The 24,329-nt window shown below is 41.5% G+C and overlaps 3 protein-coding genes across 4 annotated transcripts; 2 read left to right on the top strand and 1 right to left on the bottom strand.

Annotated features, from left to right (window-relative positions):
* The first annotated feature begins 2,125 nt into the window (after positions 1-2,125).
* On the top strand, positions 2,126-5,074 carry LOC146607312 (C-C motif chemokine 20-like). Its single transcript, XM_085347698.1, has 5 exons — positions 2,126-2,169; positions 2,552-2,665; positions 4,134-4,245; positions 4,424-4,514; positions 4,602-5,074. The coding sequence occupies exons 2-4, from the start codon at positions 2,602-2,604 to the stop codon at positions 4,512-4,514; spliced, it is 267 nt and encodes an 88-aa protein (XP_085203824.1). The 5' UTR covers positions 2,126-2,169; positions 2,552-2,601; the 3' UTR covers positions 4,602-5,074.
* An 8,243-nt stretch (positions 5,075-13,317) lies between these two features.
* On the bottom strand, positions 13,318-17,597 carry LOC146607311 (serine/threonine-protein kinase NIM1). Of its 2 annotated transcripts, XM_085348131.1 has the most exons (4): positions 17,576-17,597; positions 15,691-15,993; positions 15,083-15,351; positions 13,318-14,070 (listed from the first exon to the last, which is right to left on the bottom strand). In XM_085348131.1, the coding sequence occupies exons 1-4, from the start codon at positions 17,595-17,597 to the stop codon at positions 13,318-13,320; spliced, it is 1,347 nt and encodes a 448-aa protein (XP_085204257.1). The 2 variants fall into 2 exon arrangements, with proteins under 2 accessions (XP_085204257.1, XP_085204256.1); XM_085348130.1 differs by lacking the exon at positions 17,576-17,597 and having other exon boundaries at positions 15,691-16,093.
* A 2,062-nt stretch (positions 17,598-19,659) lies between these two features.
* Positions 19,660-21,868, top strand: pole4 (polymerase (DNA-directed), epsilon 4, accessory subunit). Its single transcript, XM_085348382.1, has 4 exons — positions 19,660-20,016; positions 20,998-21,082; positions 21,511-21,552; positions 21,718-21,868. The coding sequence occupies exons 1-4, from the start codon at positions 19,768-19,770 to the stop codon at positions 21,729-21,731; spliced, it is 390 nt and encodes a 129-aa protein (XP_085204508.1). The 5' UTR covers positions 19,660-19,767; the 3' UTR covers positions 21,732-21,868.
* Positions 21,869-24,329: the final 2,461 nt, after the last annotated feature.

The raw sequence follows: 24,329 nt of genomic DNA, 5'->3' as shown, positions 1-24,329 counted from the left end.
CCCCCGTGTTTTCACTCCGAGGCTGTTTTTCGTGGCATGGTTTGTTCTGGTAAGCCTTTTCTTCGTTACAGACATGCCGACATGTCACAGAAGGAAAAGCCTAAGGCTAAAAAATAACATTGAGTTCCACTTTGGCCCTTGACATTCGTAGTCCTTGAAAAGAACACAGCAATTTTTAGAAATGTGAGTGTTGGCCTCTCGAGTAAAGTACAAGCATTTACTTTACTGTGATATACAGGAAATTAGAAAGTGTGTGTTTGCTTATTTTTAAGAAGTCAAGAGAAAGCCCTGTTTCCTGTTGGAAATGACACAGCCCTCAAGCACAAAGCGAGGTCAATGAAGCTAAATCCTTTTTCCAGTTTTGGTGTAGAAGTCTGGCCAGAGTGTAGACACTAATATCATCTAACTCTGACTGCGAGCCAAGCGTTTTCAGACCTTTTTAACCTGGTATCCACGCCTGACCTCATAAATGTTCTTGATGAAAGCCAGGAAATTCCCATGAGCAGGGTTCCAGGGCCCACGAAACGCGAGGGCTTTTATAGCTGCATATTTGGAGGTGACTGATTCACAATCAGATATTTGCTGAATACAGATATATGGTATCTAAGAAAGCAGCCCCCGGGTTTCTCCCACTGTCCAAAGGCATGTTTGTTAGGTTTAGGTTAGGTGTGCATAACTGTCTGGCTCTCTGGACTGAGGACCTGTCCAGGCTTCAGCGCCCCTGCAATCCTGACTTGGATATGCAGCTAAGAAAGTGGATAGACTCAGAAGTAAAATTTATAAAGTAGCCACATGTTGCAGCCACAGACCTGCAGGACGTTCGCCATCTGATAGATGCATATTGAGAATCTTGTTTGTATCAGCGTGTTTCAGAGGATGCAAGAGGGACTCATTCTTCAACAGTGTGTACTAAAAAATGGACAGTGTGTTCGTATCTTCTTTGTTTGTGCTGGGAACTCCCATGTTTTAGCCACTCGGTGGTATTTACATGATTGCTTCTTGGCTCCAACACCAAGAGCACAAATATTTACCACTAGAATATTATCCCTGGCAGTGTGATCTAGGCCTTCCTGGAAAGTAATATAAAGATTGACAAAAAGCAGAAAAGTTCAATGTATCAAAGGGAACCTGCCATGCTCTTCGTCTTTTGTTTTGTTTTTGCATGTATATACTAGTTTAGTAGCGGATGCTTATGTTATACTTGGCCAAAGTTTCATATAATCAAGTCAACTTGTGTACAAGTAATCACTGTGAGCCTGGAGCTCCAGTTAGAAGGGTTTTCTGATCTTGGCTCTCTGTGTTGTTGTTTAGAATAGATTTCTGTAGTATGGTCATGTACGAAACAGTGAGAGCACAGGAGCCCCAACACCTGCTGTTCAAATCGTCTGTTTGCAAGGAGCAGCCAATCAGAAGTACGGTGGCTTAAAGGGACACAGGTGGTAAAATGGCTTTAGACAGAAAAGCCCAGCATGAGATAAAGGATCTGGACTGGATGGGTAAAATTTATGACAACTTCTCATGTAGCACCAAAAAGAATCTCTTCTCAGGAGTGGTATAAACAGTAAATGGTTGCAGCTGGTATTAGAAAACACACAGTAAACCAACTTTGGCCGCTGTCATACATCTGGAAAGCTTTAGTGCTGTGAGACTGGATCAGTGTTTGTGTGAAGAACTGTAAATCCCAAAGCCAAACCTCTCTCCTTGGTCTTGTTCTCTAAACATATAATTTTGAAGGCGATCATTTTCATGCAAGACCCCCTGCATGACTCCGTCCTAAACATGCGGTGCAGCCAGTGTGAGACTGAAATAGATAAACTCCAATTTTATCTTCATTTTTGTCAGGCACACCTTGTCTGCGAGGAAGTTTGGCGATTCGCGAGATGCATTATCATGAAAGGCATTGTTGTACATGGGGTGTGAGTCAGTTGCTTAACACCAACTGTCATTGGGTGGTACTGACATGTGTGTTGACGAGCGTGAGATTCCCTTTGCCCACTCCAAAACAAGTGGCATTCAGGGATGAAGTTGGAGCGCTGACAATTCTGAGTGGGTGTGGCACAAGATAATTTGGGGGAGGGCACAGCATGATGTGCAATATAAGAGTGCTGCTCTTATATGGACCAACATTTTTCCTTCTAGGACATCTTTTGAAAGACTGGATGTGATCAGGTACGTTTCTCTGAAGGCTGATAAAACAAGCAGCTTGTGCTGATCTTTCACAATCTGGATTTTATAGAAATGTTTTTATGTGTTCCACATGTATTGAGGTTAAGCCAGTCTGAGCGATAACAAAAGAGTAGGGGTTCTAGCTGTAACTCCCGCTTTTTTGCAAAACATCACTCAGAGTGCTTGAAGAGGAACAGCTGTCAGCAGCTGGAAGCCTGACAGGGGTCAAAGACACGACTGTATTCTTTCACAAGAGCTTGAGGGGAGGGATATGCTTTAGAAAACAATTGAATGTTTGCCCAACATTTTCAAAGCAGTGGGAGTGATAGAGTCTAGCTCCAACTTTCAGTTTGACTTTGCTCTTTGTCTCCTTGTGTTTGTGCAGTGAACAACACATCAAGAACAGCAGCAACAGCAGGAAGAACAACAGCAGCCATGAAGTTTCACGCTCTTGTCTTGATTTTGCTCTTCGCCTGCATGTACCTGAGTCTCGCACAAGGTAAGTGCAACAAAAATGGTCTGGTTTCACGTCACAAACTGCAACATTTTCGTTTAAATTTGGAATGTTTACAGAATGCACCGAAACGCAACCATGCAGATTTTTACAGTAGCTGATAAGCACTATCTGTGATAAGTGGATCAGTAAAAATATGCACCCATAGTTGGTTTGAAGTGAGCATTACTATGTGCTGTCTTGTTTTAATCATTTCCCCATGCCACATTCCTTTAAAACGTTTTAGTGAACGAGATAAATGCTTCCGCTCTGAGCCCTTTATCACAACGCTTTAAGCGCAATCTGTCATATTGACTTCATGTGGCGACTTTGCTTCAGATTTAAGCAGCAACAGAATAAGTAAAGTTAAAGATAAAACAAATTCATAAAATAATGGATGTTTATGTCTAAGAAACTGTCGTTTTTGGACGCAGCTGTAACATTAGAGGAATACAGACATTAAATAATCAATACTTTTGATCCATTTATATGTGTAGATCTTTTTAGTAGTTGTGTACTGTAAGAATCTAAAAGGATCCTAATACTTTTTTAGCCAAAATATAAAAGCAGTCATTGAATTTCCAGTATTTTTAGACTTTAGCGCAGCTCTGTTTTTCATGTAAGACCACCGCTGTCAGGTTTTAGGGCATTTGCAGTCTTTTCTCAACCAATTTTCAATGCTGTGTTTTTTCTGAAATCACTGAATGCCCGTTTTTCCCCCTTGATGGGTTCTTGGACCCCAATGTGCCACTGCATTTAACAAATCCTGGAAGGACTCCTCGTCTTAACAAAAGCTGGCTTTTTCTTTCTTTTTTTTCTTAGTGCATGCTGTGAAATCAGTTGCAGCCTCTGCCAAATATGACAGTTCGTTTTACATAAAAAAAGTAGCTTTACTGGAATGTAATAAAAATTAAATATATATAAATTACAGTATAAGCATTTTGGCTTGGCGTTTACACAAGGCTGCTTCATCCAGCGGAAAATACATTCAGCGATGGTAAAGATAAGGTGATAAGACCGTGAAAGGCAGTTAGATGGCATGCACTCGCTGATGCCAAAAACTCTGTTTCTGTTCCCGAAATAGATCTGTGCTACTTTTATTGGGCAACATGGAAATTCTCCCGGACACTGCTGGCCGAGGTCCAGATCTGTTAAAATCCTCAAAAGGCCCAGTTATATAAATTCTTTATCGTGGATGTATGGATTCTTAGACATTATATTTTCCTTTTTTGTTCTAGTAAATAGTCCAAAAAAATAACACAGGACTAAATCGGGACCAAAAAGAGAAAGTTACGTTTGTTTTCATAGGCTTTGGGCAACGAAAGCTACACACACACACACACACACACACACACACACACACACACACACACACACACACACACACACACACACCCACACAGTGATTGCTCAACTTCCCCAAGAGCGACATTTTCAAGTGCGATAGTTTATAAATCTCTAACTTACTTTACAGGCTCGTACGGGAACTGCTGCCTCGGCTACGTCAAAGAAATTAGAAAGAAGGCAAACATCATCAGTTACACCAAGCAGGAATCAGATGGTGATTGCAACATCAAAGCAATTTTGTGAGTATCAATTTTTAAGTCCTTAACCTTTGACGCTTGCTGACCATTTGCTGTTCGCACATCGTTAAATTCCACCATAATAAATTAGCAAAAGTCCTGTTTACTGAGGAAGTGACTGATCCACATGTGTGTCCACGACTTGACATCTCTAAATAATGACATCCATGTGTATGTTTAGGTTTACGATGAAGAGAAGGCCAAAACCTGTGTGCGCCAACCCAAATGACGAATGGGTCAAGAAGGAGATGGGGAGGCTAAATCCGCAATAGGTAAAAAGATACAAAACATACTCTCACAATGACATACACTCTCAGTGACAATGCACATTAATCATCATAAACCCTGTGTCTTTGTAGGCCACCAAAAGGAACAAAAACAGAAGGAGAGAGAGAACAGCGGTCTCTTCAGGCCTCTGTCAGGCATCGTATATCATCTTTAACGAGATGGATTGTGTTTCAGTAGATTAGGCATTTCCTGTTGCTGATGGTGAATGTAAATCATGTACACGGTTCTCTGATACAGAAACAAACTGTATTCTTAAAGTTATATCCAGTATAACGAAAAGTCTTTTATATGAACAGTCTATGATAGTGTTCCCTTCTCTGTGATGTGTAGCGCCTGCTAGGAATGAGCCACTCTTTGGCAGCTTTGAAATGTGAATAAATGTATTCTGTATGTGAGAAAAGAACGTGTGCAAAAAAACACTTTAAGACTAAGCTGAGTTTGTTTTGTTTTTATATATACGTATATATCTACGACAGAGTTCCTAATTTTTGTATCAGCACTCTAATTGTACTCTGTGTTTTTCTATTGCAAATAAAGTCCAAATGCAAACAAAAACTCTGGTTTCCATAAAAGTGAATAATTAATTAGAAATGCTACTTTAAATCATTTTGCTTTGTTCTAGTGTTTTCCGGAAGATTCCAGTAAAAGGAGGCCAACTCGCCTTTGGTCCAGTAATCTCGAACATATTTTTTTACCCTCAGCTTCAGCTGATAATTGACTACATGAGCCATCTGTCAAAGCTATAAAAGAAGCTATTTGTTCTACTGTACACTAAATCCAGTGTTCACTAGCTTGATGAGAACATCATTAAGATAAAAGTGAATGCGTTATCTCAACCGTTCAATCCAGATGGGATTAAAGCACAAACTTAACATACTTCACATCTGTCTTAAAACAGCAGTACATGCTGCCAATGAAAAGCTCGAGTGTGTTTCCATTCTTAGTGAGATGTCCGTATTACTCACAGTCATCCCATGAGGATGTATTTAATTACCAGTCACAACTCAAGGAAACCTGCTGAAATTCACTTGGGAAAAATAGCGATAGTTTTTGGTTTTAACTACAAGTCCTTAAGTGAAAAACTCAAAACTAGACTTGATTAAAAGCGATTTAGTAAATACAAAACTATAAAAATCAAATGAAGCATAGCTTTTATATATGTATTAAACGTCAAATGTAATAGAAATAAAAGTATCAGAAAATGCAGAAAAGTGCATTATTATATATGATAGCAGGTCACCTTATTAGGTACAGCTCCTAATGCATATAATAATCATGTATTTAGGCATATAAATGTGGTCAGATGACCCAAAATTCAAACTGAGCATCAGAATGAGGAAGACTTAAGTGATTTTGAGTGTGGCATTGTTGTTGGTGCTGCTCATGCTGGTTTGAGTATTTCAGAAATTGCTAATGTGCTGGGATTTTCCCACACAACTGTGCGTGTGGTTTACGGAAAATGATCTGAACAAGAGAAAAATATCCAGCATGCAGCAGTTCTCCTGGGAAAAATGTCTTGCTGATACCAGAGGTCAGAGGAGAATGGTTAGACTGCTTCAAATGGAGAGAAAGGTAACAGCAACTTTTTCTTTTTCTTTTTTTTGCCTGTCCCGTTTGGCTCTTTTGCCATCAGAATTATTGTCTAAAGGCGAAGAAAGATGCCCAACGGATTTACTTTACCAAATGGACCATCCCAGCCTTGCGGTATTGGTCTATTTGATTCACCTTTTATTACTTATTTTATTTTCACTTGCTAAATATGGGACAGACTTGACTGGGGAAAAGAAAGGGGAGAAAGAAAGAGGGAATGAAAAACAGGGACGGGGATAAAGGGCAAAAAACAAACAAAATAAGCAGACAGAAAATACATATATCAATCACCTGGATCACCTGTGGAGAAAGGAAAAAGAGAAAACAAGCAGAAGAAAAAAAAAAGAGCAATATAATAAACAACATCACGATGATCTATGGGAATATCACAGTAAATACTAAAAATTATTGTGCAGCACGTAAGATCGACAGCGCACAGTGTGCTTTGAGGTAGGAGCCAAAAAGGGTGTAGTTTGTGTGTGTGATCACCCGTGTGTACACCTGTGAGCATGAGCACGCTTGTATTTAAAAGGTTCCTTCATGTAATGATCTGTTAGAGGGTGTGGGGGGGGGCCACAGCCCCGTCCTCCGGGGCATGAAGCAGGTATGGAGGAGATCAAAACTCCAGACATCCAGAGGCCCCCAGAACACAAGAGACCAAGGAAGACCAACAGAGGGGCAGCTGCGCCACTGTCCCAGAAAGAGCTGAGGAGAGCCCCAGATGAGGGGTCACTCAGCAGCCGCGGAGCAGAAGCCAGGGGGGGTTGCAGTGACGCGCCCGTGAGCTCCGCCGGCAGCCAGCTGTGCCTGAGTGACCGAGCCCCAGGCCGAGAGGCTGAGGGCACCCCACCCCTGAAGTGGCCCGAGCAAGCCCCAGGCTCCAGGCTCCTACAAGCAGCCACCAAGGAGTGAGCCGGTGTGTACCTGGACCCCCATCCCCGGACGCAAAGAACCACCAATGCACCGATGTCTGAGGGAGTCCGCCACTGGCAGGGGAAGTGGTGGTAGGGGGAGATAGGCCTCCATACCTTGGAGGGCCTGAGATGTCCCCAGAGAGGTGGCGTCTGATACCCAACCTGACATATAGACACAGACATACAGGCACACACAGATACAAACATCCATTCCCCCCCTCATGCTCTCATATGCACTTACTCCACACTCAACCAACGTGGAGACAGACATAAAGAGACGCTGTACACACAATCACACTCCCCAAGCGTACTCTACAAACCGGGTCTAGGTACCCTTGCCCCTGGAGCAGGAAACTGCACCCAGACCCAGGTGGTGTTACCCTTTTCCCTGCGGTGGGGAGAAGCAGACCGCCCCGACTCGACAGCAGCAGGGAGGCCCCACATTCCAGACCCCAGTCGGACGGCAAACTCCTCCTAGCCCCCCACTCCAGTAGGCCGCAGAGAACGGGGGTGAGAGAAGACTCCAAACCTCCCTCCGCCCGCTCATATGTAGTGTTGATGCATGTGTGTTCTAAGGTGCATTTAAAACCTAGGAGGGCATGGAGCTACCTGCCAGAGAGCAGCATGTAAGTGCATAGCCCCTCCTGATAGCCCTCAATGTCTACGTGTATTTAAAATTGAGAGGTGGGCAACGACGCCAGGGGTGAGGTATACACCCTGATGGTAATTTGGACTCCGTGATGGTGCCCACCCCCAAGATCCTATATGTATGTGTAATGAGAGTGTGAGTAATGTGAATGTCTAAATTGTGGGATAAAATTGAGGCACAGGCAGCCAGAAGGGGACAGAGGGGGGGGATGCCTCCCCTGCACCCTGGTGACACACCTTTACCCGAAGGCCCTGCATGTGTGGGTGATTGTGGTGGAGCGGGAAGGGGGAGGCAGCTGGAGATGGAAGGAAGGGAGGGGCAAGTGACCCCTCCCTGAGGCCAGCTCCCACACTGACCCCAGTAGGCACCCCCATACTCTGCAACCCGCCAGGGAAAGGGGTCCCAGGCCCATCCTGACCGGGGCCCAGTTCAGCAGCGCCGCCTGGCCCCGCAGAGCCCAGGACAGCCTACACGACCCCACCTCAGAGAAAACTGCACCCACCCCTTCATCCACTCATCTTCCAGACTACACAAGACAATAGACACCCAGGCTGAGATCTTCCTCCACCTCTCCTATATCTCCTCCTCCTGCAGAGTGAGTTCCTGAAGAGAGGAGAGCTCCTGCAAGATGTAACAGCCTCCCCCACCAGTTGAAGAGCCCCCCAGGTGGCTCAATGCACTGGCAGCACCCCGCGCCAGGGCTGGGCCCCCATACACCCAGCCGCCCACAACCCGGCAACACACCAAACAGGACCCAAGCCCCAAGGCCCAGCCAGGGCCCCAGCCCAGAGATGGAGCACCCCCAGAACCCCACGCCCGTCCCGGACCCACCCAGGGGCAGCCAGGCTACCAGGTCAGTAACACACATCCGTCAGCACAGACCCTCCCCCAGCCCCGCTGCACACAGCCACGAGGAAACAGTCACCTAAGAGCCAACAGAGCCCTTAATAGGCCATGACAGCAACCCCGGGTTGAGCCCTCCAAGGAAGGTGACAGCAACTTAAATAACCCCTTGTTACTGCCAAGGTGTGCAGAAGAGCAGTTCTGAATGCACAGCATGTCTAACCTTGAAGCCAATAGACTAATCCTGCTGGTGGTGCTACTGTAATGGTAGGGGGGATGTTTTCTTTCTATCGGCCGTGTAGTACCAGTGCTGTGGTGTTGGTACCATTGGGCTTACCTGAGTTTTGTTGTAGACCATGTCCATCCTTTTATGACCACAGTGTACCCATCTTCTGATCGCAGCTTCGAGTAGGATAAACCTCCATGTCACAAATCTCAAATCGTGTCAAACGGGTTTCTTTAACATGACAATGAGTCTGTTGTACTCAAAGGAACACCACAGACACCACACCTCAGTCCAATAAAGCTTCTTTAGGATGTTTTGAAATGGAAGATTTGCGTCATTGAGGTTAAGCCGATAAATCTGAAGCAACTCTGCGATGCTATCATGTCAATATGGGCTAAAATCTCTGAGGCATGCTTCCACCACTTTGTTGAATCTGTGCAGTATAGAAAGGAGGCCTAACCTGGTACTAACAAGGTGTACTTAATAAAGTGACAAGTGAGTTTAGCATGTTAGGAAAGAATATATTCAAGACCTCCTTAAAAGGAGAAACTATTATATCACCAAAACTGGCCTCATTGTGCATTTTATCACCTCATTTTGTTTTACAGCAGCCTTTTAATTTATTTAGGACAAGCTTTCCTTTTTGGAGGAATGTTGCGTTAAGGTTTATAGATAAAACACCCACACAGAAGTCTACAGATTGAAACTTCTTTACATTTTTACGCACCATGTGTGAACAATAAAGTTTACACAAAATGTATTTGAATAAAATTCTGGCACAGGTCTCTTCAGCATCAAAGGATCACAACATGTGTTAATGGAAGCCCCAGTCGACAGCGAATCTGATTAATTAATCTTGCAGTACAACCAAAAAGCAGAAAGTGGTCTTTTGAGGGTCCAGGAGGTCTGGGGCCAACTGTTTTCCAACAGTTTATGATCCAGCCTTGCAGCTCCTGCAACATCTGGCAGCCGGGGACAACGTTCATCCCTCACACATCGAGACGTCAGTCATTTCGAAGAACGTGATGGATGTATTGGGAAATGTCTCCAGACGTCAGCACCAATTTCAGGGTATCATGGTCTATCTAAACCACATGTCCCTGAGTGAAAACACAGCCAAGTATCTTTTTAATCAGGTCCTTAATCCTCCCACACCCGCACCCCAAATCCTCAACTCACATTTTTTTCCCTTTCCTTTTATTCAACTGTTTACTTTCAAGCTTGTGCGATAGTGTGTGTAGACATGTTCGACATGAGGACATGACATTAGCCTCCATAAAACAGGAAGACTGATCAATAAACTACACGAGCAGGCAGAAACATTTTTCTTCAAAAACGTAATACTCACTCGTTTGTTTGTTCTCTAAGTATTTCTGGGGCTGATTCGCAGAGTCAACAGTTTAGTTAGTTAGTTTAATTTCTTCAAGCTGGAACAAAATCCTTCCTCTTCTTTGTTCACTCAAATGTAGGACACAAAAAATGGAAAACTTTGTCTTTAATTTTCCCAGCATGGAAGGATAGTCGGCTTCATCAGTGAGTTGCTCAACAAATTTTGTCATAATTTAGAGCTTAACTTGACCTCTTAATACCAGTGCTTGGTGAAGAGAAGCAGAGGTCTCTATATTTGGCACTGTGTTGATAAGACCACTGAGAAATGAAGATATCTGAAGCTGGAAAATTCTCTTTGAATATGAGTATATGCTCTGCTAACACTCACAGGTCAGTGCCCACTGGGGTGACTGGTTTTAACTGCTGATCCCAGTAGATCAGAAATTATTATGTCTTTAACGCTGAAATCCTTTCAATGAGATAATAATTTAGCTCTCACATGAATCACCAAGTTCAGATAAGGATGCATACTTTAGTGTTGGTGTAATCAACAACGGTTGAGTACAGGAAACAGACAAACTTCATTACTCGTCCTCATAAAGCTGCCAGTTTCACAATCGATTGTCTTCTCGGTTCAAATCATATTTCTGTGAGAAAAGTAAACTAGTTAATGTTCAAAGAGCCGCAGCTAAACTCTGAAGGTGAATGTTGCTCATCCTCCTCAGTTTTTACGTGACAGACTTTAAACAGCTGTCTGTGCTGCAGGTAACAAAAGTGCTGAACATTTGTTGTAGTTTTAAGAAATTAAACCCTGAGACGTGTTACGTCTTGCTCCTATTTGACAGACACTTAACTTTCTCTTCTTTCCTTGGAAGAGCGCTCACATTCAATGGCTTCAAACAAACAAGCAGCTGCATACTGAAACCAATCAGTGCAGATAAAAGCAGCTGGCTATGCAATAATAAATATAAATTAAGGGTCTTTGTTCATGCTGATATCAAACTAAAACTAAACCATTTATCATGTCTTAAAGTGAGGTGGTTTAAAAGGTAACGACTTTGGGGAACTTTTATTTCTCTGGTGGAGAGATTAGGAAAGAGAATAAGCAGGGAGGTGCACATACATATGTTTAACATGCAGTCCACTATAATTGCAGTTTTCTTTGTTTTCTTTTGCAAAAAACCTCATAGTTAGTACAAATTGCCCATATTAGGAATGTACTGTTTACTATTTCACAACCATCTCTGCTCTGATTTGTCATTCATTCGGAGCTCAGGGGTTCTCTTTTACTGCCAAGTACCATTTCCAACAAATGCAAACTTGCTTACGAAGACAAAAACTTGGCTCTTTGTGATAATCCCAGAGGATGAGTAAAGGTAAAAGCAGAACATTAATAATGTGAAAGGAACAAGTGTAAGAGAAGAGGGAGAAAAGCAAAAAGAAAAAAAGACTAAGACTTTGATTATTATGTGATCATATGAGCAAATTCATAGATTTGTCCTTCTGGTCTCCGGCTTTACATCGCACAGAAAAATCTTCTGCTTTTGTTTGGTGAAGCTGAGTGATATGTCACGCTCATTTATCTTTGAATGTAAACTCTGGTGGAAAACAAGCAGCTTACTTTGCAGCCATGCCCGTGTAGCCTTTTGAACCCCTTTTTTCTCAATGTTAAGTTCACAAAGAAAATTAGCGATTAGATCTGTGAGCAGTTTAATGAATGACTCTGCTGAGACTTGATGATAAGAGCTTTCTCAGGTGGAAATGATAACAGACACTTATTGCCCACTGGTACTGAACAAGAGCAGAGTCATAAATAAACAGCGAGTCAGGACTAATTCTTGGCACTTGTTCGGATCTTTGTGATCTCTCTATATGTCTGCGCTTGCCCACGCAGTGTGTTCACATTCTTGTGCGAACAGGCTGCGGGTTGAGGGCTAAATATTTTATTGCAAAATATAAAGCTTATGATAGTGCCAAATACCCATCAGAAACAGAGCAGGTGTGTGCAGTCATTGACAGGACTGACGTCAAGTTGTAATGTTACTGGTCCCAGAGCTATACCTGGTTTAGAGAGACTGCTGTACCCTCAGGGAGAAGTGCAAGTGATGGGAAAATGAACCATCATTAACTGGAGAGAGAGCCAATTCGTTTTTATATGCACTTGGGGTGAAATGACACGTTATGTTCGCAGTGCACACTTTCATTTTTCATAAACTCCTTTTACCGAAAGGGCTTGAATTGACTCCAAAGTCAGTTCCTGAGAACTGGCTCGAGAGTCGAGGATTTATTGAATTTCAAGGCTTACAAATAAAGAAGATCTCATTTTGCATCCCAGTAGAAATTGCAGTTTTTAACAATATAAATCTGGAGTCTTGCATGCAGCAGAACGAGACGATCACATTGTCCTGTGATAACATACCTCCTGCTGGAAGGAAAGAATCGGGGGAGGATGTCCAGATGAGGAGATTAGAGGGGAAACAGTTTTAAATTACTGTTTGAAAATAACTTTATTCTGTTTAATGAATCTGGCCTTAATCTTTGCTAGAATTACTGATACAGCGTGGCTTGAAGCTCAGGGCAGCATCCCTGGAGGATTTATGAAAACATTGCTTTAAAATGTGAGCAAACATGAGAATAATTTACAAAGATATGAAAAAAATAGATATAATAACACCAAGGTATACTCTCAACATTCATTGTGCGCTTGACTCTCCTCCTTAGTGAACAACGTGAACTGCATTTATAATCACTTTTACGTCACATGCATACCCAATGAAGGCATTTGAGGCATTTGCTGTAATGCAAATGCGGTAGGCTAATTTTACAATTTATTTTTTGTTTTCTCTCTTTTTCTTATATTTCCTCCTGATACACATTTTCTTTTTTACTTTCTGTTGGGCCAAGCATGTTCCCTTGTGGCTGTCTCATTAGGCTTACCTGGATTAGGTCAGATTTATGTCCTGACTAAGAAGGATTGGAAGATGCTGATAGCCATTTAGTGATTGATAGGTGTTTTGCGTCAGTAATCTTGCCGTTGGTGATGTAATCACAGGCATGTCCTGGTCTATGAGCTGTAATTGATTTACAATGTGGAAAACAACTGTCCACTCTGACGTCCACATCCACTGCCACTTCAGTCTGTGTGTAACATAATACCTGGACTGCATGAGAGCGCACACATGTGATAAAGTCGCTTTGGTGCCACAAATGAAGGAGTCCGGTGCAGCTCTTTGTCGTTATAGTATTGCACATACAGTGGAAGGATTGTGTTTGTCAACTGATGCTGCAGACCACTTGCTCGGACTCTCGTACTCATCTGGTTGGAGCACAGAGTAACCCACAGCCTCGACCGACCTCCTCTTCTGGACTCGATGGAGGAGGATCCGATAGGCCCCTGTCAGTGGATTCCTGCAGTCCAAGCAGGGGTTATTCTGGAAATGAAGCGCCACGACCCCGAGATCCGACAGCAAACTCTTTACCTCTTGCTCTTCCACGCACAGAGTCTGATTTGTCTGTGCAAAGTGAGCAGGAGACAGTGGCAACGGCGTATAGGGACGAGGGAACTCAATCCCCTTCAGCCAAGCACTGTCTGAAATCTGCGTTAAAGAGGAGCGATCAGCAGGCACAATCCGCAGCATGCCTTTGATGACCAGCTGGCACGGATCTGGCACATAAGAGGGGATACGGTAAGCCCCCTGGAGGATGCAGCGCTTCAGCCTGCCCAGATTTTCCCCATAAAAGGGTAAAGTTGCTGTTGTCATGAAGTACAAGAGAATACCTAAAGCCCAAATGTCTGAGTAACATCCGGAGTATCCCTTTTCCTTAAAAAGTTCAGGAGCAGCGTAGGGCGGAGAGCCACAGAAGGTGGTGAGAAGCTCAGCAGGGCTGCTCTCTGTGCTGAAGCCAAAATCCCCAACTTTGATGCAAAAGCTGGTGGTGTAGAAGATGTTCTCCGGTTTCAGGTCTCGGTGGATGATGTTGCAGTCGTGCTGAAATGTGACACACACATGGACAATTTTAGAAAGAGTTCTCCTTTAATGCTCACAGAGAACGCCAGCGCACTGGTTTATTTCTGCACTGTGGGGCAAAACACTGATATAGCAACACTTCTTTGCTTCATCTTATGATAAGTTATTAATGCATTTGTGTTGGATATCTACATTTTGATTTAAAGAGGATCGATTTTTCACTCTGCTCATTTTGATTTTTGGACCCTATCAGAATAGCTTTGCAGTCAGTGTCAGAAGTCAGTTTGTGTCCGATTGACTGAGGCCACTCTGACATTTAATATGAGCAGCTGCTAGCACTTAGCTGATCCCATTATTTGAAACTTTGCCCACTATAACAGCTTAACTAACCTATTGTGAAGAAAATGAGACGCTCAGAGGGGATAAAGACGGACAGGGAACTAATTAACTATTATTATTATTATAACACCCACATGCACTGATGAAGCATTGTTTGGCCTGGCCATTCCAGGATACATTTTCCTTCTGCTACACAGATGTGGCTCATGTATCGAAATCTCCCGAATCAATAATTTTTACAAAGAAAAACGTTATTGGGAGCAGATATTGTGAGTTACTCATGACTCAGACACCTAAATTAAATGCTTATCATCTGTCTACACTGCAACTATCTATAATACACTTTAACTAATATTTATTTATAATGCATCTTCTGGTTTTAGTTTATTTTAACTGAATTAGTGACTCTTAAACTGTTCTCTTTGTTTACTCATCGAGTGGTCAGTGGCGCGGTCTCTGTGCTCTACCCTGCATGTCAAAGTATCCTTTAACACGATACTCAGATTTGACCCAGTTTCACATTCTCATCTCTACTTATTGTTAGAGGCCTTAAGGTTTCAATCTGATCACGTAAGTCTGGCACATTTTGAGTCAAGCTGGGATTTTTTAATTCATTCCATGCTTTCTCTCCACATTTCAATCAGCGAACATATCACAGACTCATGCTGTGACCAAGGGTGAAACCGAAGCTCACCATGTGCTTAACAGCAGAGATGATTTGTGCGAAGACCAGCTTGGCTTCCAGGTCGTTAAGCTTCCCCCTCGTGGTGATTCGAGAGAACAAGTCTCCACCGCTGCCGTACTCCATGACCAGATACAGCTTCCGGCTCGTCTCCATCACCTCATAAAGGCGCACTATGTTGGGGTGGCACAGCTTCTCCATGCAGCTGATCTCTGAGGAAGTCAGAGGCTGTTTCTTCTTATCCAGATGCAGCTTGTCCATGATTTTAACAGCTACTCTCTCTGAGACAGGAGAAGGGGAGGGAGAAGGCTTAGCTGTCAGTGACAGATTTAAAGAAGGTCTGATGAGGTTAAGGACTGAAATAAGGACGGATGTACATTTAGGAGATTTAAAACAAGAACAGACGAGACGCATCTGATCAAAAGGAGGGGAATTAGCTTTTAATAGGATGATTGTTGCAGCGTTTTTTAAAGTCTGCACTGATTTATGGTGCTCTTGAACACTTATTCAGAACACTGGAATGTGAGTGAAGCAGGAATGAGTTTGAAACACATAAAAAAGATGACTAACGGTGACTGAATAACTGGGACGAACATCCTAAATAACTGACGGTTCTTTACCTTTCGTCAAGTCATGGATGCCCAGCCTAACTGTAGAGAAGTTGCCTTGCCCGATTTCTCCACGCAGCTCGTAAAAGCCGATCCTTCGACCGAGCACGAGGTCATTGACGATCTTCTCGTTGTGGGTCATGTCATAGACGATCCTCTCAAACGGAGACTGCGCTCTCCTCTCTGCGTCAGTCAGCTGCGGGGTGGCACACGTGGCAGCAGAAGCCAGGGGCCTGGCTGGTTTTTGCGTCTTCGGAGAGTCATCTTTGGATTTTTTGCTCGTTTTCTCTTTCGGCCATAGACGCATTTTGACGGCTTGGAAGTAAAAGCAAAAAAAGTGTGAAAACGTTGCAGCAGTGCTGCGTGAAATAGCAGAAATATTAGGATTTCCTTTAGATTTGGACCGAGACGACATCGCTTCTTAGACAAACACCTTTGTGTGTGCAAGTAGAGCTGTATGGGACATGGATAATAAGGTTGACCTCCATGCTAACTTACCTGGTATGTAACTGTACATCCCACATAAGTCAAAACATCAGGTCTGTATTCTGCCTAAATTTAACCCGAGTTTCTATCTGCACTTTTAAGCTGTCAGTGGATATTATTGAAAATGATGCTATGATAGACAAGAATGTGGCAAACTGGGTTTTAATTTATTTTGATATCACTCATCTGCTTATGTTATATTCTTTTGCTTTAGGAGAACAAAAACAAAGTATAATCTGAAATGAATAAAACTGAATCTCTTCTCCTGGTTAGAGCTTCCACTAACACCGTTTCTGAAAATACTAACATTGCACCTCTGCGGTGTTAGTGTTGTGACCACTATGCAGGAAACAAGATTTCTGGATCACGGTAAATGGATTTCAATATGTGTGTTTTCATTTTTAATGGACAAAAGCAGGATGTTGACTGTTTTTTCTGCTCTGGGAATTGAAGTTTTCATTTTTTTGGACACAGTTCTTAAGAATCAGCACGTTAATTACAATTTTTTTTTTTGATAGTGTACAAATTTCTCTCAAACAGAACAATGCTTTGGCTCGAACGATTGCCTCGTACGGCGTTTCTTTTGTTTTTACAGGAAATTGTGCAGTACAGTCTGAGCATTGCATAGAGTCTCAAATCTGACCCAACAGTCAGGTCAGGTGCCAGACCGGCTACTTGAATCCTGTGTGGGCGTCTTGGAGAGCACGCATAACCTCTCAAAAACGACTGTGAGCAAAATGAACCAGCCAGTCAAGTATTACCAATAATAATAAACAAATATTAAACATTACAGTGTGATTATGTTCTTCCTCCTCTTGGACTTTGTCGATCAAATATAGCCGAGGATTACTTGGGTTTTTTAGATGGAGAATTAGTGCCATTTAGCTTGCAGACAGCTATTTATAGGATGCTAATGAAGACTAGACTGGCAAAACAAGAATGAACAGAGTTGCCAAATTAGGATTACACTTCCACGCTGCGTATGAAACTGAGCAGGCAGATGATTATTATCAGCATTTGGATCCATGTGAAACTGCTTTTCTATTATTCTTGTTAAATCTACCTGTAAATGTAACAGCTTGTATGACTGGAGCGATGTAGTCACTGTGAAAAATAATAGCAATGAATGAGATTTAATGAGTAGCTTTGAATCATCTTTTGTGGAAAATTCACATATAAGAGTGGAGATATATTCAGTTGCCAATCTGGCGCTTCTGAAATAAAATACAATTTTAAATCATCCAAATATGGGTTTTCTAAATCTAATCACCAAGGCTACAGTTGATAAGAGATTTTATACAGATGATTTAAAGTACTTTTTAAAAAAGTACATCTAATTTTAAAAACAACATGAAAAAGAAACGAATCACATTAGCTGATCAATAACAGTAATAAAACTAAAATATTTTACCTGTGAGCTGCGAGTCCTTCATATCTCTTCCTCAGAGTGTAACACCTGACTGTGGCTGAACATGTGAATGGAGCTTCAGTGGACTAAAGCAGTCCTCACAATCCTATTAACAGAGTGTATTAGTGGAGTGCTGACATGACCTGACACAATGGAAATGATGCAAAGATACTTTCAATGAATAAAAATAAGCATGCCTGCTTTCATAATGATGATAATGCTCATGTAACTTACACATGAAAGCAAGTTCGTGGGCGTCAAGCTCTGACAAAAAATATATAAAAATATTATAAATAAATAAAAACTAAAAAGTGTTTTAATAACTTTCTGGAATAAAATAAAGTGCTAATGAAAACAGCTTCATACATTAAAATATTCAGGTAAGAAGAGTTTAATGTGCTATTTAGATACTCTATTGCAGGTGGACTGGAGCCTATCCCAGCTACTATAGGGTGAGAGGCAGGGTACACCCTGGACAGGTTGCCAATCTGACACAAGGCTAACACAGAGAGACGAAAAACTATTCACATTCATCCCTGTGGGCAATTTTGAATCACAAATTAATCTTTGGACTGTGATAGAGCCAGACTACCTGAAGAAAACCCACGCAAACACGTAGAGAAACATAAAAGAACTAGCAGATTACTAAAAGCCCAGCTTTAAGCTTTAATAGCTCTTTAAGCTCTTTAACACTTTAAAGCCTGAACCATATTAAGCATATTAATATAGTGATTTTCTCAAATAACTGCCAGAAAATTATTTTGTTTTGCAAATATAGCGTTTAGGGAACCTTCTGATGAAATAAGAATAAATTAATTAATATTAATTAATTTAATATTAATATCTTATTTGCTACATCTGGCTTTTTTGCCATTTATTCCTTAAAAATGCATATAAGGGAAGATGTTTTTATTTATATAGGCAGAAGAAGAAGGTTTGTGGGTCTAACACTGTACTCATCGGCGAAAGTGACAAGTTACCAGAGAGTCATAAGCATTGCAGATTTTGGTGATTATGAGGGAAACTATCACAAGGAAAATAAAGCGGCAGTATATTCTGAAATAGAGGTTTTGTAGACTTTTGATTTTTTTTTTCCAGTTTTACACAGGAGAAAATATGATGTGAAGAGACACAGACATATATGTCTGTCATAATTGGCTAAAAAATGCTAATATTGTCAGATATGGATGAAAAGAAGGTATGAGAATCTATGAATTCATTCAATTGAAACCCAAACACTGCTGTCAGATAAAACAGCAGCTGAAATAACAGAGAATTAGTTAATAGAGACTATCACATGAGACCATAAGAGCAAACTTCAGCTTCCCATTAATCATGCTGTATTCACATAACAAGAGAGAGCTTAAAAAGATTGCAGGTGTTGTGATATTAGATGGTAAAGTGTTCAGCCATAGCCATACACCACATCCACACTTGGATGACCTCTGTGTCAGCTGATGAAGGAACCCACACAGTGCGTTGAATCTAACAGCAACAATAATCATTAAAAGTAGAGCTAATACTGGACACCAGAGACAAACAAAACTTCAAATGAATACAATTTTACTGACTTGTCATTAAAGTCTTTATACGCCATTTATATTTCACAATAGAGTTCACAATAAGTTCACAATAGCGTATACTGATGCACATTACTATGCAGTTGTTTTTAATAGTTTGTTCCCACTGCCCCCTAGTGGAAATATTGAGGAGTACAGTTGAGTTTTCCCACTTTTTGGTAAATGTCACAAAAAAAATAACATTTAGCGCATACACAAAATAATGTAAAATTACAAAGTTATAAAAACGATATATTTTAACCATACAATAGCAAAGTGTTATTTGTGGCCAACTTCACCTGCGACTTCGTGTCTACACTCGGACCCCTTGGTTAGTAGGGCTCCGGCTACACCCCGCTATCTAGGCGGCAATGTGCGGTGAATGACGTTTAACTTTAGCCAATAGTGAGGCCTGGATTCACAATCTGTCCAATCACCGAAGAGGATTAGTTGGCGGGGCCTGCACTCACTGACGAATCAGCGCAGGCCTTATCACGAAAGCCCGGAACCACATGCTGGCGCGCGCCCGCTGCTGTTGTTGATGTTATTATCTGTGACATGTAGCTATTAAACTATAGTCGTTTCTACGTGTGTGTTTATTTCTTAAGTCATATAATTAGCGCAAAATATCAGAAAATGGCAGCAACAGTGACGACGAGTCTTGTGACCGCAACGGAGCACGACCCTGACCGGTGTGAGAGTGAGGAGGAGACCCGCGGGGCCGAGGCGGAGGACAGCGGCCAGCAGCAGCAGACGGGCCCAGTTACGGTGAGCCACAGCCGGCTGTCCAAACTCCCGCTGTCCCGCATCAAGGCTCTGATGAAGACCGACCCAGACGTGGCCCTCGCCAGCCAGGAGTCTGTGTTCATCATCGCTAAAGCCACGGTGAGACCACTGATATCCTAACCGGTCCTGGTAACACGAGTGCTGACTCTATATGACGCTAACAAACTTAAGTGCAGATAGTAAATAATCTATTTTCTATATGTTTCTAATTCATTTTAGTTTATTTATCAAATTACTGAAATTACTGAAGTATATTTAAACTTTAGTGTAGGTTAACCTTTGGAATAAACGCAGAGTTTACTCATGTTAATGTCTAACTAAAATGTTAGAGTCAAACTGAACAATCATCATGCTAGATAGGGAATGAAAGCTAGTAGAAGCAAGATGGGATACATGTGTGAATGAGAGGGAGACAGGTGTAACAGTAAAGCTGCAAGGAGCAGAGGTAGTGAAGGTAGATGAGTTTAAATACCTGGGACAAACCGTGTTCAAGAGAGGTCAAGAAGAGAGTGCAGGCAGGGTGGAAGTGAGTGTTGGGAGACTGTGTGACAGAAGGATAGCAGGGAAAGGGAAGGTTTACAAGGCCTGGTGTCAGTGAGATGTACGGTTTGGAGATGGTGGCGGCAGGAACAGAGCTGGAGGTGCTCAGGTTTTCGTTGGGAGAGACCAAGAGGGACAGGATTAGAAATAGAGTGTTTTAGAAGGACAGCTCAGGTTGAGTGCTTTGGGGTTAAAGACAGACTTCAGAGACAATGGTTTGGACATGTTCAGAGAAGAGATGGTGGATATACTGGATGCTGACTGTGGAGCTGCCAGGCAAGAAGAAAAGAGGAAAGATCTTAGTGGAGGTTCATTGATGCGGTGAAGGAGGACATGCAGAAGAGCATGCTAGCAATAGGGTGGCATGGAGGCAGATGATCTGCTGTGGTGACTGTTTAGGGAGCAGCCAGTTGTGCAAAAACAGTTGCATTTCAGCACAAATATATTTTATCAGTGGCTTATGTTAATAAAAAAAAATCTATTTCTGATCGTTTCTCTGGTTCATTTTGAATGATTTCTTTTTGGTTTCTTTTTGTACAGGAATTGTTTGTTGAGATGATCGCCAAAGATGCTCTAGTGTATGCACAGCAAGGGAAGAGGAAAACTTTGCAAAGAAAAGACTTGGGTAAGTGGATTAAACATGTGCTTAATTCCATTTAAAGTCTACTTGCATAAATAGAAAATGGGCTGGTGCTTGTATAGCATTTTCCTGTTCTATCAAAGAACATCAAAGCACTTGTGCCTGTGTGCTTCTAACCTAACCGGGGCACAGTCATCCTCCAGCGGTGATCAGTGTCTTACCCAAAGATAATTATACAACCTGCTTCATAAGCCTGAATTTGACAGTTGTACATATTTCTCAGAATAACAACTACATCACGCTGAGATTTGACTTGAAGAAACAGGACGTGCTTTAATTTTAGGCCCCTGTTCCTTTTCTGTGACTGTCATTGCAATACTCAGCATTTTGCAAAATGTTGCAAATTCACAATTATATGACACCATGAGTAAAATATTGTGATAATATGGTATCATTTGTTTTCTTTTCCGCAGACAATGCAATAGAAGCCATAGATGAGTTTGCATTTCTTGAAGGTAAGCCATACAAAGACAAAAGTAGAAAACAACTTTTAAAGTTGTCTGGATTACGATGCTGATTGAATTCGTCACATGCACAAAATTCAGTATTCCACTTAATATTGAATTTATTGGCTCTGTTTTGAACCAGAATATGTTTTACTGACTTTATTTTTTCTGCAGGCACACTGGATTAAAGACTGCTTCAGGAGACTGGTCAAAACTGTTTGCAACCATCCAAGTTTTTATTACAGGGTCATAATTCACTGTTGGAAACTTTCTGCTACTTTTCTAAGTCAAAATCTGAAATTCAACATTTATTAATGCTTTTATACGATGGTTCCTCAAGATTTTTCATGCTTAACTTTGAAGACTTGTGATGGAAATGTGTACATTTTTTGTATATACTTGTGAAATACTATTCACTGTACAAGAAATAAAAGTATGTAAACAACAGAATGAAGTCTGTGCAGGTGTGTGTCACACTCAGCATTACTGGTAAAGCTGTAAGAGTAATAATATCAGGCTTCAGTGGAGTTTTCCAATTTAAAATCTGCAGAGTGACATTAAAAGCAAAAAGATTCGTGCACTGCAAACTTGACCCCAATTTTAACTAGTTTTTCAGATCTCCCAGAGGTAAACAAGAGATTAAGCATCTTCTGAATAAGGTTCAACATAAGAAAAATGAATGACAAGCACTGTGAGCAACACTCACAGCTGAGAAACTGAAGTGCATACTTTAAATTCCTTTTTTACTCCTGCACAGTTCAGGGGGATGTATTTTTGTTTGTTTGTTTGTTTTTAAAGCAGCCTGCTCTAAAGTAAATGTGCTCATCCAGTGATGTCAGAGCTATCCAGGGTCCTGCCCTTGCTAACACATTTGTAGAATTTCCTCCTTGTATTTAAATAATAGAATAACATCTTGAAGTTTTTGGAGACAAATCAGATCACCAATTTTTTTTTGTCTGTATAAATGTCTTGAGCCGTCTCTTGTCTCTTTATGTTTCACTTCTAAGTAATCAGACTTGTAATAATTTTAGTGGTTTTGAGAGCAGTTCTGCAGGCTTGACTGCTTTTTCACTCATTTTCAATCCAGTCCTTGGACGTGAGCTTTTTCAGAAGAATGTTTTTTTATTAAGCCAGTTAACACTGAGCTATGAATCATTCAAACATAACAAAGGCGCCCAACTCAAGCAACAAACTGGTGTTGTGTATAAATATAAAAGAACACTTGGCAAAGAACCACTTTTAAATAGTATGTTTTTGCACTTTGTTACACAATCTGTTCCCTTTTCTCATGTTCAATCTATGAAAAATACCACAGTTTCACCAGCATAAAATAGTATTTATAAAACTTATGTCAGGATGGTTTGCTGTGTGTCCTTAAAACATTTCAGGAAATTGGTTCTGTGAAATTCAAAAGAAATTGCAGGCTTAAAAACTATCCGATCAACAGCACTTGAAATTCATGTCCTTAAGTAAATGTGGCCCATCAGCTGCTCCATCTACTGTTCACTGAAGCAGGCAGAAAAGGCTGAGGTATGCCAAATTACATAAGAACTGGGCTGAAAAGTGATGAATCCCAATTTGACATTTTATCAGTGTGTTTGGAGATTTTAAGGAGAGAGGTACATTACTGTCGTCAGCCATCTGTAAAACAATGGTGTCTCTTTCATGGTTTGGGGCTCCATTTCTGCCAGTGGTGCTGGAAATCTGGTCAAACTGATGGAATTATGAACACAGAAAAGTACTACACCATACAATGCCATCTGGAAAGTGTCTGATTGGCTTCATTTTTCAGCACGACCGTGATCCCAAACACACTGCCTATGCAGTAAAAGCATCAGTCATAAATCTGTCTCCCCAGAGCCTGTTAACTGTTTTTAAAGGACTTTAAGGGATTTCTAAATGTCTTTGTTGTTTACCCTTCCCTTGAATCCTTGTCTGTTATCTCCCAGTGGGGACATAACTGCAGTAAACTAATTTGTAGTAAAGAACGTACTGAATTAATTTTGTTTGATATTTTAAATTTGTGGTGGAAAAAAGGCTACTCTCAGCAGAACGGCCTTTACTGATGTTTACTGATGCCCCGGGGTATTTTGGCTCTACAGCAGCCTCAAGGTCAGCCTAGTTTTTAGAGTTTTCGACTGCATCTCCTGAACAATTATTTCTGCAAACTTGTTCTTGTCATACTTTTCATAACAAATAAAACTGCAGGTGACACATGAAAGATGCTCTGCATTTAAGACGATGGCGTATTATGTGAGATGTTTATTTTTTCAAATATTACTAAGATAATTCTCTTGGAATAAATATTATGTCATTACCATTGCTGGAACATTGAGTTTTGGACTCTTACAGAGCGCACCGCAGCCAGTGGTGAAATGTTGAAGGTCAGATTTCTTGTGCAACACAGCGACCCTCGAGTTTGCATTAGGAATGTGTCTGGATCTCTGTGGACATAAGATGTGTGCTTTTCTTCTTGGCAGCAATTTTTAAACATATCCAGAGTGTCCAGTTTCTCACTCCAGGCTCAATCAAGACCTTTTGAGTTTTGGTAGTGCGGATTTTCAAAATAAATGCTCGAGTGTGTTTAAGCAGATTTTCTAGGTTTAGTGTTTCGGGTGTGGGGAGGGGGGGTAATGAAACAGAGCTGTGTGAAGCACAGATATTTGGGTCCCGTCAACTCCCTGCAGAGGAATGCCTGACTGGCACAGGGGAGCATGCGGTGCTCTATTCTAATAAAATATAATCGCATGTTGAAGCATAATTTTATTTCCACAGTCGATTAAGAC

This window comes from Diplotaxodon limnothrissa, linkage group LG23 (assembly GCF_057381915.1).
Source record: "Diplotaxodon limnothrissa isolate DT_005_m linkage group LG23, D_limnothrissa_male_GT1.1, whole genome shotgun sequence".
NCBI lineage: Eukaryota > Metazoa > Chordata > Actinopteri > Cichliformes > Cichlidae > Diplotaxodon > Diplotaxodon limnothrissa.
This window is presented reverse-complemented; position numbering and strand designations above follow the sequence as displayed.